Source organism: Cetorhinus maximus, chromosome 11, assembly GCF_964194155.1.
Source record: "Cetorhinus maximus chromosome 11, sCetMax3.hap1.1, whole genome shotgun sequence".
In the NCBI taxonomy this organism is placed as follows: Eukaryota; Metazoa; Chordata; class Chondrichthyes; order Lamniformes; family Cetorhinidae; genus Cetorhinus; species Cetorhinus maximus.
In genome coordinates, this window is record NC_135889.1 from 38,554,737 (window position 1) to 38,569,610 (window position 14,874).

The following is a 14,874-nucleotide window of genomic DNA, read 5'->3' on the forward strand; positions in this document are numbered from 1 at the left end:
GGCAAAATCGGGCAAAGTCAGCATGGTTTCATCAAGGGGAGGTCATGCCTGACAAATCAGTTAGAATTCTTTGAGGAGGTAACGAGTAGGTTAGACAAAGGAGAGCCAATGCATGTTATCTACTTGGACTTCCAGAAGGCCTTTGACAAGGTGCCGCACAGGAGGCTGCTCAGTATGATAAGAGCCCATGGTGTTAGAGGCAAGGTACTAGCATGGATAGAAGATTGGCTGTCTGGCAGGAGGCAGAGAGTGGGGATAAGGGGGTCCTTCTCAGGATGGCAGCCGGTGACTAGTGGAGTTCCGCAGGGGTCAGTGTTGGGACCACAACTTTTCACTTTATACATTAATGATCTAGATGAAGGAACTGAGGGCATCCTGGCTAAGTTTGCAAATGATACAAAGATAGGTGGAGGGACAGGTAGTATTGAAGAGGCGGGGAGGCTGCAGAAGGATTTGGACAGGTTAGGAGAATGGGCAAAGAAGTGGCAGATGAAATACAATGTGGGGAAGTGTGATGTCATGCACTTTGGTAGGAAGAATAGAGGCATAGACTATTTTCTAAATGGGGAGAGAATTCAGAAATCTGGAGTGCAAAGGGACTTGGGAGTCCTAGTCCAGGATTCTCTTAAGGTTAACTTGTAGGTTGAGTCGGTAGTTAGGAAGGCAAATGCAATGTTGGCATTTATTTCGAGAGGACTAGAATATAAAAGCAGGGATGTGCTGCTGAGGCTTTATAAGGCTCTGGTCAGACCACATTTAGAATATTGTGAGTAATTTTGGGCCCCGTATCTCAGGAAGGATGTTCTGGCCCTGGAGAGGGTCCAGAGGAGGTTCACGAGAACGATCCCAGGAATGAAAGGCTTAACATATGAGGAACGTTTGAGGACTCTGGGTCTATACTCAATGGAGTTTAGAAGGATGAGTGGGGATCTGATTGAAACTTACAGAATACTGAAAGGCCTGGATAGAGTGGACGTGGGGAAGATGTTTCCATTAGTAGGAGAGACTAGGACCCGAGGGCACAGCCTCAGAGTAAAGGGAAGACCTTTTAGAACAGAGATGAGGAGAAACTTCTTTAGCCAGAGAGTGGTGAATCTATGGAATTCATTGCCACAGAAGGCTGTGGAAGCCAGGTCATTGAGTGTATTTAAGACCGAGATAGAGAGGTTCTTAATTGGTAAGGGGATCAAAGGTTATGGGGAGAAGCCGGGAGAATGGGATTGAGAAACTTATCAGCCATGATAGAATGGTGGATCAGAATCGATGGGCCGAATGGCCTAATTTCTGCTCTTATGTCTTATGGTCCCTGAGGCAGCTCTCTGCCTCAGGAGATGAAGATGTGTGAAAAAATATAATTAAAAAAATAAAAATGTAATGAAACGTCCCCTCATGTGACTCTGTCACGTGAGTAGAGACATGTTATTAATGAAAAAATAAAGATTTTATTTGATTTTTTTTGTTTGCTTTTGGAAATCTCATCCTGCCCGTGGATGAAGTTTCCAAAAAAGTGCAAAGTCTGCTTGGCCTTTTCGCCTGCCCACTAACCATAAGGTTGGATAGGCAGCGATAAATTTATTTTAATTACCTTTCTAATGGCCTTAATAGGCTTTTTAATTGTCAGCGGGCACGCTACCGACTCCGACGCATTCCCGCTCACCAAAATATCACGCAAGTGCACAATGATGTCACGCTTGACGTCACCCCATGTCATTTTATGCTCGGCCGGGTTGGGCACATGCCCGATCGCTGAGCTAAAAACTTTACCCATGATTTTCTTGGATCCAGAGTGGATATCCTCACATTTCCCCACAGTGAAATCACCTGCCACAATTTTGACCACAAACTTAATTTGACGGATCCTTTTGTCACTCCTTGCTCCCATTTACAAATCTTGCTGTGCCTCATAATTTAGTGTCGCTTCAAAAAGATCTCCCATTTATAATCTCTTACACAGAACCTTATCAAATGACATTGGCAGTCCATATAGACAACATTCACAGATGTTTTTCTGTCCAACATGTTTGTGACCTCAGAAAATTCAACAGGATTAGTCAGACATGACCTACTGTTCACTGATCCATGCCAACTCTTTGATTAACTCATACTTGTTCAAGTATTAAAGTTGAAGTAACCTGGTTTCTCTCTCCTATCGCTCTTAAATAATGAAGTGACATTTACAGTTTTTCCACTTCAAAAGGCACGCATCCTGAATCGAGAGCATTGAAAAGTAAATGCTGCAATTTCCCTACCTTTGTCTCTTAATACCCAAGGATGGAAATCACCAGGTCCTGGAAATTTGTCTACCTTAAATCCCATTATTTTATCTATTACCATGTTGTTAAATTATTAAATATGCACACTTTTTTAGCAGTATTTTATACCTTGCATTCAACAATAATTTGATTGTAAGAAGTCAATCATAACAGTTAAAAGACTGAGTCAACTGATTACTGTAGAAATACAGCTTGGTGGCCTCAATGCCCCTGTGAAAAGGAGAGGAAAATTCAGCCAGAATTGCTTTTCCATGATTTCTTGGGATTGTGTATGTTTGTGCTTCAGATGATGCATGGATTGAGCTTGGATTGATGCTCTCCTAGCTGGAATAGTATGTTAACACTTATTGTTTGGGTTAACATGTGAAGACTGGCCTTGTAATGCTATTGCCAGTGCAACTGTAGCTGAGCAAGATTCATTACTTCAGAAAGCTGTGGGAAGATATGTTGAGAGGAAATTTTTGGTAACCTTTCAGTTGTTAATCCATTCTTTTATATATTCTGGAAAGGATCTGACAGTGATCAGCTTTTAAAGATCACCTGTTGACTGGTTCAGGTAAGGATTTAAATACAGCAATCATGTTTAAGGTGCATGCAATAACAATGTTGATATTTCTCTTCTTTACAGTTAGTAGACACCACAGTGGAACTTGCAAACAAAGTTGGAGCAGCTGAAATAATCTCTAGAATAGTTGATGATTTAAAAGATGAAGCTGAGCAATACAGAAAAATGGTGATGGAAACCATTGAAAAGATTATGGGTAACTTGGGAGCTGCCGACATTGACCACAAACTGGAAGAACAGCTTATTGATGGTATCCTCTATGCCTTCCAGGAGCAGACTACTGAGGTGTGCATCTATGATCAGATTAAACTGCAACTTTCTGCACATTTTGAGTGATTGAATGGAAAACTCGTTTCTTTCAATTAGCCATGCAATTATGCTGGCTACAAGTTTAATTTCTGCTCAGTTTGACTTGATTTTGCAACAACTTTTTCAAATGTTAGAATGCTATAGCATTTTCACTTTGGTCGGACTTTTTTTCAATGAATAGTTGTATAGGTTCAGTAAGATCAACCATGATTGAGCATGCTCCACCATTCAATAAGATCAACCATGATCTCATTGAATGGCGGAGCATGCTCAAAGGGCTCACTCCTGCTCCTAATTCATATGTCTGTAGGTCTTTTTGTGTATTATTTCCTTTCATACATTTGCCCTAGTATTCATGACCCTTGTGTTTTTCTAGGATTCTGTAATGTTGAATGGCTTTGGTACAGTGGTAAATGCATTAGGTAAGCGAGTGAAGCCCTATTTACCCCAGATTTGTGGTACAGTGTTGTGGCGTCTAAACAACAAATCAGCCAAAGTGCGACAGCAAGCTGCAGATCTAATCTCTCGAATTGCAGTTGTCATGAAGACATGTCAAGAGGTATGTAAACTTTTTAGTGTAATATTTGACTTATCTGGCCACTCCAGTGAATTTCATTTCAGCTATATTTTGACTTTTTCCAATCCAAATCATGTGAATTAATCTATGGTATTTTTATTTGTAGGAAAAACTGATGGGCCACTTGGGTGTTGTGCTATATGAATACCTTGGTGAAGAGTATCCCGAGGTTCTGGGTAGCATCTTGGGAGCACTTAAAGCTATTGTAAATGTTATAGGTATGTACATTACGTTGGTAAATATACATTATAGTATGTAATGGTAAATATTATTTAGGGAGAACTAAAACATTTTGGATTATTAAAATTAATTTTTAATTGTTTTCCTGAAGATAGGTGAAGTTAAAAAAAGATCCATTGTAAAATATTTTTCATCAATTTTAATATACAGGTATGCATAAGATGACTCCACCTATTAAGGATCTACTTCCACGCCTCACTCCAATTCTGAAGAACAGGCATGAGAAAGTTCAGGAGAATTGTATTGACCTGGTTGGACGTATTGCAGATCGGTAATTGGCATTATTACAACTTGTCTAAATAGTAGTAAACTGCATAGTTATGTTTTTGTCTTGTCAAGTGTAATAGTCAAACCATACCATTGTTTCTGTTCTTATCTGACCAAATGTGAGCATGCCAGAATATAAGAATGGAATTTATATCCAGGTAACCTTAAATAATTTAAAAGAAAATCCCAACAAGTGGGTCTGTTGTGTCTTGAAAAGTTGAAATGTGTAGAAATGCAATTCAAACTGGTTTGAGATTGTAATTTTTTTATACTGATCAGAAATTATATAGTGATGTCAATTCACTGTTTCTAAACATCATTGGGTCTTTTCTTCAGTGGTGCAGAGTATGTATCTGCTCGTGAATGGATGAGGATCTGTTTTGAATTATTAGAACTTTTGAAGGCACACAAAAAAGCCATCAGAAGGGCAACAGTAAACACTTTCGGCTACATTGCAAAAGCTATTGGGTAAGTTACATTTGAATTTGTTACAGCAAACAGTGGAGCACAAGGTTCTGCTCATTCTTTTTTGTTGACTTTTTCTATGCAACAGTAGTTATTGTTTGTTTCACTTAAATTAAGTTTCTAGATGCAACTGTGTAAAAGCTGAAATGAGTGATACAAGGCCACTGTGCAGCAGCAAATCTCTGATTCACTATAGAGGACCTAAAATTGTTTTTCTTGTGTTGCATCATTCAGTAACTAAAATAGATTTATGTTGGTATTTGAAAGAAAGTGTTTTATTTCTGTAATGATCTGCAGAAATGGTATTGATATTTCTGGTATTGTTTGACCATGATTTGCCATCTATATAAGTAGCACCTTTCAGGTGGCATCTCTCAACTTGTTTAACTTTCTTTCAGCCCACATGATGTACTGGCCACACTATTAAATAACCTGAAAGTTCAAGAACGCCAGAACAGAGTCTGTACCACAGTAGCTATTGCTATTGTGGCAGAAACATGCTCTCCATTCACTGTGTTACCTGCCTTGATGAATGAATACAGAGTTCCTGAACTGAATGTCCAGAATGGTGTGCTTAAATCTCTTTCATTCTTATTTGAGTACATTGGAGAAATGGGAAAGGATTATATTTATGCAGTTACACCATTACTTGAAGATGCTTTAATGGACAGGTGAGTCCAGTTTTGAATGCTGATAATGACAGTTATTCAAGTAGTCAGTGACCACTGTTACTCAGACATAGAGCAAACCTCTTCATTCAGAATGGAGGTCTTAATTTTGTTTTCTTGCGTTACCTGTAGTCTAATATAGATCTCATGTTTTGCATTTGAAGTTGAATTGGCTAACAAATGCAAAATGTGTAAAAATAACTTTCTTATTAAAAGTCATTTAAATAAGTAATATAAGTTATTTTAAAATAATTAACATTCTAGGGAAGGATTATATTCCAGTGTTATACATGAACACCTAAAAGTCATGCAGCAATAGCCATCTGTGTCATACTCAGCAGTTGAATGAGACATTTGATAACAAAATATAGTTACACACATGCAAGTAAATATTGTGTTTTGAAAACTGTTGAAAAAGATGGATGGCTATACTGTTAAGTTTTAGTGACAAGTACTGTCTTCATCTTAAAATTTAAAAATGCATGCAAGCCTATTGAGACATGGAAACATAAGAACGTTGGACATAGGAAAAGGAGAAGGCCATTTAGCCCCTCGAGGTTGCTCTGCCATTCATTAGGATCATGGCTGATCTGGTTATGTCTCAACTCCACTTTGCTGTCTGCCCCGCCCCCCCCAACCCTTGAATCCTTTGTTTATCAGAAATCTGCCTTGAATAAATTGAGTGTCGCAGGCTAAGTACAGTACTGCACAAAGTTTACTGATGCTCCCCATAGTCGTGTCCTACATAGAGAGTTCTGATTTCTTCTAAGATAGTAAGAAAGGAGGAGCAATCTGGGGAGTGTGACTTCTGTTGTGCCTTTATTGGTGAGTCTGATAACCAGCTCATTTGCTCACTCGTTCTTTCAAGCTGAGATGAGTATTAAATTGGAACAGAAATGGGGACTCCTTCAGTAAATCAAGGCATTGTTGAAAAGTTTCCACTGCGATACATTTGCCTTTCTCTGCTGAGTTAGCTGAGGCAGCACTCGGGAACTAGAATTGATAAATGACATTCCCTGCACATGATGCAGGATCCCACCTCGTGCTCCTTGATATAATTAGCATGGGATGGATGCTGAATGTTAGCCTTGCCAGTGATGCCCACACCCTCAGAATTTTGTTTTTAAATAGGTAACATCCTCTTCCTCTGGCACTGTGATCTCATAGTTTCAATCCTACTGCCCCAGAGTAGCTAGTACATTAGTTTCTCCTCAATTCCTGCAAGACTACTTTGGTTGTGTGGCAAATTTCCATCTTTGGGGCCCTCTTCTATTCCTCATCCATATGTTCCTTCTTGGTGACATTATCAACCAGCAAGGGGAGAGATGTTATATATGCACAAATAATGTCCAGTTTTCCCTCTTCACCACCACCTTTGATGACATGCCAGTTACTGTACTTATCAGACTGTCTGCATCAACTTGTGGATGAGCCAATATTTCTTGGAGTTTGACTTTGAGAAGATTGCTGACATCCTTTTAGACCCTTGCCAGTAACTCCTTTCCTTAGTTACCGATTAACCCCCATTCCAACTCAAGTTTAATCTTATACACCACCTCCATGTCGTGCCCTGAGCCACATCTACCATTCATTAAAAAGAATGTTAGTTTCTCCGAAGCATCATCCATCTCAACCCCGCTGTGGCTGAAACTTTGCAAGCTTCATGAGTTCTAACTTCCTTAAACTTCAACTCATGCAGAGTTCCACCACCTACATTCTTGCCCATTTACAGATTGGCCCGATCTACTGACCTCTATTGGTTTCTGTCCCTCAGCTGATCTCTCTGCCTCAAACTTCCCCTACTAAACTTTCATTGCTATCTTCAAATCCTTCCTCTTCATTATTTGTTTAGAAGATCGACATAAAATCTTTTTAATTTACAAAGCTAACTAATTGAACGATTTTGTTAATTCTCTTTCCTTTCACCTCCCAAACAAAGTTGTTAATGGGAAATGGGGGTTTCTTACAAACAATCATATGCTCCTCATTACAGTTTCAGTGGAAGATGTTTTTACAGCATCTTAGATGTTGAAGCATGAATTTTAAATGTTTTTGTTATAATATCCATAGCTAAGAAACTTAAAGCACATGTAATAATTTTAATGACCAATTAATATTTGTTGTTTTTCCTATGGTAGAGACCTGGTTCACAGACAGACAGCGAGTGCAGTTGTGCAGCATATGTCCCTGGGAGTATATGGATTTGGCTGTGAAGATGCACTGAATCACTTGTTAAACTACGTATGGCCCAATGTTTTTGAGACATCACCACATGTTATTCAGGCAGTTATGGGAGCATTGGAAGGTTTAAGGGTTGCATTAGGTCCTTGCAGAATGCTACAGTATTGTTTACAGGCAAGTTCACACACTACTTCTCACCTTGTATTTGAATGAGATTTGTTCTGCATGCAAATGCTTGTCGCCTACTGCTTTCCCATGACCTTGATGTAATGACCTGCAGCTTCTCTTCTTGAAAGCATGGAATGCATACTTTCTTCCAGGTTGCCCCAGAGAACCTGTAAAAGTGACTTCAAAGAAGGTGCACAAGAGTAGCCAAGGTGCCCAATTTTTCCCTTGTTCTCTAGGGAACTGCCCAGCCCCCTCAAAGTCGTGAAGCTAAGGTTAACAATTTGCCTTGGATGCAAATCTGCATCCTAATATTTTGTGAAGCATTACAATCTTGGCTGAAAGTTACAAATTTATTTGTTTTGAAACTAATGTCAGATTAAATTGGAAACCATGTAAAAGCAATCCAGGTTAACTAACTCAGCCTTTCACCGTTGGGCAGTCCCTTCCTCAGACAAGCAAAGTTATTTTAAGGAACTAAAGTGTGATAAATTGAAGTACTGCATTTAGATTATACCAAACACTCTCCCAATCTGATTTGATCCACTGGTACACCAAGTTCCCCTTTTTAAAAACAATAAATCCACTTTATAGTTGCATTGAAAATGTTTGCATTATGGAGCAGAGGGAAATATACTCCCAGAAGTTTTCTTGCCTTAAATTTCACAACTGTTACAATCTCCATAGAGACCAATAACATTTAAAAAGTAATTTGAACTTCCAATTAATAGCTGAAAGAACATCAAGGTTTCATGTTTTAAAACTTTTACTGTAACAAATGACTAAAAGCAATATTGACTAAACACTTTTCTTTTTGTAGGCAACTTATACTTTAAACCACAGAGAGGAACATTCCCCTTTAATGCTCATCACCCATCACAATCTCTCCAGAATTACAGTCCTTTTAACAAACAGTCCAAAGGCGCTCCCAGCTTCTAGGGGGTTCCTATATCCCCACTTCACCACGTAGTAACTTCAAGTGACTGTCTCCAGGCACATTCCTCAGTTTTCAGAGAGTTTTTAAAATCCACTACCAGCAGGAAAGCCTGCTCTGATGATTCTTTCCCCTGGCCATGCCAGAACAAATCTCTCAGAATCTATAAAAGGCTGCCATGTCTCTTCGTCTGGAGAGCTCCTCCCTCCAGCATCCGGCTGTGGTAGTTCGCAAAGTTGAGCAATCTTTTCTCTACTGACCACACAGAATCTCTGCTGTCTGACTGTGATATTCATTGATTTGTAGGGAAGTCTGTAACCTGATCAAAAGTGGCTTCCCCTGCCCTCTTGCCCATGGCAACATGAAACACAACCTTGCATCGAGGTAGAAATGCTAATTAGCTATCTTTGTTCCCAGCTCCCTTTCATCTTAGAAGTAAATGGATGGCTTGCAGTACAACTGTTTAAAACCCCATACCAACAACACCTTCCTAGGACTCTGGGAGATTTAGAGTCTACTCATGGGACTCTCAAAGACTACTTACTGCCATCATCTCCAAGCGTAAATAGCTTGCACATTATTCTCAGTAAAACAATCTAAGCCTCCCTTTGATCTCTAACAATCAAACCACACAGACTTACTATCGGGCAGACTCCAGATCAGTTCACATGACCACTTCATTTACCCAAATTTAAAGCTCCAGCCCCAAAATATAATTATCTTATACGCCCTAATGCAATAAGTATTTGTATTTAAACACGTTTCCCCAGTACTAATATCCCCATTGGTACATCAGCAGAGTTGTAATGTTTTCCTTCTTTGTTGATAGGGCTTGTTCCATCCCGCTAGGAAAGTACGTGACGTGTACTGGAAGATTTACAACTCCATCTACATAGGCTCGCAGGATGCCCTTATTGCACATTATCCAAGGATCTTCAATGATGAAAAGAATACACATGTCCGCTATGAACTTGACTACATCTTATAAAACGGGGTTAACATTCTCTGCATAGTCTTTGTTGTCTGCTATTTTGCTGAATTGTTATTCCCCAATCTTATGCTGTGCTTCAGATGTGACGTGATGAGAGTTTGAAATACAAACATTATCATCTTGTTGGGGCAGATTGTAAAGTAGTAAGTGGATAGGGCTAGTAGCACAATTTTATTTTAAATGGGACTTAGTCTTCTTGTCTCATTACTTGTTCTTGATGTTAAGTAACTAAATCTTATAGTGACCAACAGGATGATGAATGCTCAATTTACAATTCATTTAAATTTGTCTTTATTGAGATTTAGGTTAAATTCCTTGTGTTAAGGGGTTGTTTCTAACAAAAAATAAACATAAAAAGTCTAAGTCCAGTTTATATTTCTCAAGTTATTTTTGAGGCTTTTTTTAGTAAGTTTCAAATCAGCTGGTTTTCAAACAAGGATCACATTATCTTCTTTAATTTTTGTATGGCGGTTTCATTTCCCCACTTTCTTTACATGACCAAATGCATCTTTTCTACTTTTGCTAAAATATAATGGTTCACTTTGCACAGCTTTTTCTACAGTTTGTGACAAAGATCTTCAGAAAATATGTAAGATTGCTAATTGTGCAAACACTGTCCTAATCGGGGGAAAATAGAGATCCCTACTCCGAAGTACACCATCTGCAATCAAATTGACAGGCTGAAAACCATAAGTGAACTAATCCTTTTCTGAAATCCGTGTCGCTGCAAGGTTCAATGGCTGTTTATCCCAGTGGAACGTTAGTGTCCTAATCATGTGATAAGCCTTCTGTGAAAACTGCCACTGTTAATGAACAATAAGGAGACTTACACTGTGGTTCCTGCCCATGGAGCTAAAAAGTAGGTGGAAAAGCAAATGGTTACCAGCTATAAAAAGCTCCACGAAGGTTAAAAACATGTTTGATATCTTTGATCCAGGTATTTTCGGATTATCTTCTCTATATTTTTCGTAACAACTTGTTAGCAGTGACATTGTGTTGGCTAATTCTTCCAGGTATATGGAGGTAAATTCATGAAGTACTGTTTCACTGCCATTAAATCTCTCCAGCTTATGTTGTAAATACTTTACGTTCTCTACTGTGTAATATTTATAAATCCTTTGGTTACATCTAGTAGCACTACCACGGTATAAATTTCAGGATTAATGTTATGATCCCACTCTGGCATATTGAAATTTGAAGTCTAAATTCAACAACTTGTGAATTCAGCCAACATGATAAACTCGTCACTCGTTAGTTATGTGGTCAGGTTCACATATGATATCCACAACTAGCACGCTTGTACCTTCTGTTTCGTTTAAAGAATTTAGTGTAGGTAAACTTGGTGTTTTAATAAATACGTCTCTCTGTATTGATGCTTCCTAGTGCTTTTTTTATTAGTACAAATATTGTAGAGGTTTTTGTTGAGAATATGGGAATAAACATTTTTTGAAAAACATCTGCAGATTTTTATCAATATTTAATGCATTTTACTTTCTCATGTCACAGTTCTCTGTGATTCTAGATGGGCAAAAACTAATTGCTCCATATTTTTTGTTCTAATCTTTTAATCTTCCTCATATATAGTATATGTGAAGTCCCTCGTGACTGAGTCTGTTTTGCTCAAGTAGCTTTTTATTTTTATACGAACCTCAATATGTGATAGTGAAGGACAGCACAGTTGAGCTGAATAATGCTTTTAACGGGTGCTCATGTATATGCAGTTCCATCAGGAATGAGAATCCTAACTTTTATCTTCACCCATTTAGTTGGAATATTGAGGCAAATTGTAGCATTTTATCACCACTTTAATGGAGGTCTAAATTGGTAAAGATGACTGAGTACATGATGCATTCCCCTACTGAGCTATTGGAGGGAGGGGGAAGGGCTCCACTTGTAACATTTTCAATTGAATCATTCTTGTGATTTTAAAAAACTGGTTCCTTGCTATACTATATAACTTCAAATTGAAATAACCCAACTGTTGGGAGTCATGAGAATACTGTTGGGAAAAACTGAGTATGTTAATTTTTCAGATGTATATAATTCATTTTGTTAGGTGGGAACATTGTTATACTGAGTTACCATCAAAAGTCCAGATTTGAAACCAATTTTTAAATGGAGTCTTTTGTTTGTGAGTGCTTCAATTTGGGGAGGAAATTTCAGGGCCATTACTTCTGTCCACTAATGCAGAACATGCAGTAGTATTAACAGGAAGCTCATGATCTGTTGTGTGGTGAAGAAAAATCATGCCATTGCTGTTGTGCATCATCAGATGGGTGGAATACTGAAAAATAGCATCCTCCAATTTTACATTTGCAAGTTATTTCTGTCAATTTCAGTGAATGTTGGTTGTGTTGAGACTATAAATACAAAACTGCATTGGCGCAGGAAATATTTCAACCAAATTGTCACATTAGAGGCAAAAGAGAAGAGTATAATCCATGTTATACACATGTGCACAGGGGGTCAAGATTGTTGACCTCTGCATGGAAGAAATATCTTCTATTTTGCGGTTGCAAGAATTGTGGCATTTTGGCCAAGTGTTTCTCCTTACTGTTATTTTGGGTTAAAACCCATTAAACATGGCCTATAACTTGCCATTTATGCTGTATTATAGATTTATTGTAAAAATGGACCTATTTAAAAATAAGCCTTAATCAGGAATGTCTATATATGGAAACAAATAAAAAATTAAAAATTGTTATTTCAAACTTTCTCTTCAAAATAACTAATCCAGTTCATACTGGTGACTTCTGAAGTGAAATTTTGCATTGACATGTTAAGTTTCTTCATCTTTACGTATGTCCTGTGTTGGGAAATAAAAAAAGGTAGAATGCAGCCCAAGAGAAGAAACACTCTTTCCACCATCAACTATTGAATGTCTAAGGGCAACTTGTCATCCTTCCTGAGTACTTGATCAGCTATATAAGTAAAATATAAATGATCATGCAGGGTTTGGGTCAGTGAGTCATGGAGCTAAGGAATGGGTTATCAGATAATGGGAAGGGGAGCCCAACACCTGAGCAGATTAAGTTGAGTGGTGTGTGAAAATTATCTGGGAGGGAAGATTCATGTAAGATGAAAAAGACTAGCTGAGCAGATTGGGACCCAACTTCACGGAAGGGCAAAAGGCATCAAAAATAAAATGTAGAAAATAAAAGAGCTGCCTAATAAAAACTTTGTTCCAGTTTCTCATGTAAGGCTGACCAAATCAGTAAAATTAGAGTCTCACTACAGTATTAATTGGATAGTTCTTTTTAAAAATGCACTGATCATTCTCTTGTAACGTGTACAGGCTGTTCTGATCAATTGTACTTTAAAGGTCAAGTGAGGGTATTTGGATCAGGGCATGCAAAGCCGTACATTAAGCTCTTATTTTTGTATATCGTAAAATCCTGTACAGTTCATTGGAAACCAAGCATTTATTATTGTGAGAGTCTCGGCTCAGTGGGTAGCACTCGCGCCTCTGCAGCAGGAGGTCGTGGTTTCAAGTCCCACTTAGAGCCTTAAGCACATAGACCAGGCTGACACTCCAGTGCAGTACTGAGAGAGTGTTATACTGTCAAAAGCTGTCCTTCCGATGAGATGTTAAACTGAGACCTGGGTATGTCCTGTCCCACCAGCAGGGCAGACCCACCAGAGGTGGTGGCACAGAACAGTGATATATAGTCAGGAGGGAGTTGCCCTGGGATTCTTCAACATTGACTTTGGACTCCATGAAATCTCATGGCATCAGGTCAAAAATGAGCAAAGAAACCTCTTGCAGATTACCATCTCTCTCTCAGCTGATGAATCAGTACTCCTTCACATTGGTCATCAATTGGAAGAAGCACTGAGGATGACAGCACAGAATGTCCTCTGGGTTGGGAACTTCAGAAGCAGAGTCAGGAGAAATTATAGGGAACGAGGAAATGGCAGAGAAATTAAACAAATATCTCTGTCTTCACAGTAGAAGACACAAGTTACATACAACTAATAGAAGATAACCTAGCGGCTAAAAAGAATGTAGAAGTTAAGGTAATAAATATCAGAAAGAAAAAGTACTGGAGAAACTTGAGCAACTAAAATCTGACAGGACCTGATGACCTCAGCTATTTACAATCTACATTAATGAAGAGACAGAGAGCAATATAAGTTTGCTGATGAAACAAAGCTAGGTGGGAATGCTAGGGGGACAAAAAAGGTGGAAAGAGATATGGGCAGGTTAAGTGAATGGGGAACAAGGTGGCAGAGGGTGTATAATGTGGGGAAGTGTGAAATTATTAAATTTGGTTGTTTCCATCTTTCAAAGGTATGTGGGCATTGCTGGCAGAGCCAGCATTTGTTGCCCATCCCTTCCTCTTTAATCTGTAAATCCCATTGTTCCCATATGTCTTTGGAATTTACTTTTCCCATAATATAAAAATCTTTTACGTTGTCATTGTGGTCAGCCCTTTTGGGAAAAATCAACGTAATAACCTGCCTTCCTTACCTTGTTAATTGTAAACATCCTACCATGTCTCTTTGAAAACCAAACACCTCTCCACTTACCTTAAAATGCAAATTTCATTCACACCCTATCTGCTGACTTTACCCTCGCTCACTCATTAGCATTCCAAATGCCCTTTTACACCTAACTTTTGATAATTTCAACCTTGTAGCCTATCCATCTTTAATTAAATCAGCCACAGAGACAGAACCATCCATACATACACCAACATAAGACTACAATACCCCACAATAATACTATGAAAAAATGATACTTTTGTGACAATGGTAATCCTCAGGATGTTGGTGGATTCAGCAATGGTAGTGCCATTGAATGTCATGGGGAAATGGTTAGATTTTCTAATGTTGGAGATAGTCATTGCCTGGCAGTTGCGTGGTGCGAAAGTTACTTGCTACTTATCAACCCAACTCTGAATGTTGTCTAGGTCTTGCTGCATATGGACACAGACTGCTTCCATATCTGAGGAGTTGCGAATGGAACTGAACATCGCGCAATCATCAGTGAACATCCCCATTTCTGACCTATGATGGAAGGAAGGTCATTGATGATGGTTGGGCCTAGGACACTACTCTGAGGAACTCCTGCAGAGATGTTCTGGTACTGACACGATTGGCCTCCAACAACCACAACCATCTTCCTTTGTGCTAGGTATGACATTACAAACAGTGGAGAATTTTCTCCGATTCCCATTGACTTCAATTTTGCCAGGGCTTCTTGATGCCACACTCGGTCAAATGCAGGTGAAGGGCA

At 38.8% G+C, this 14,874-nt stretch overlaps 1 protein-coding gene across 1 annotated transcript in view; it reads left to right on the forward strand.

The window, feature by feature from the left end:
- Window positions 1-11,091, forward strand: part of sf3b1 (splicing factor 3b, subunit 1) — a 53,013-nt gene extending 41,922 nt beyond the window's left edge. Inside the window, exons 18-25 of the mRNA XM_078551820.1 lie at window positions 2,902-3,123; window positions 3,524-3,706; window positions 3,831-3,942; window positions 4,115-4,235; window positions 4,568-4,699; window positions 5,095-5,367; window positions 7,503-7,719; window positions 9,474-11,091. Of these exons, the coding sequence (XP_078407946.1) occupies window positions 2,902-3,123; window positions 3,524-3,706; window positions 3,831-3,942; window positions 4,115-4,235; window positions 4,568-4,699; window positions 5,095-5,367; window positions 7,503-7,719; window positions 9,474-9,632 (1,419 nt within the window). The 3' untranslated portion in view covers window positions 9,633-11,091. The remainder of the gene's footprint in view (window positions 1-2,901; window positions 3,124-3,523; window positions 3,707-3,830; window positions 3,943-4,114; window positions 4,236-4,567; window positions 4,700-5,094; window positions 5,368-7,502; window positions 7,720-9,473) is intronic.
- The last annotated feature ends 3,783 nt before the right edge of the window (window positions 11,092-14,874 follow it).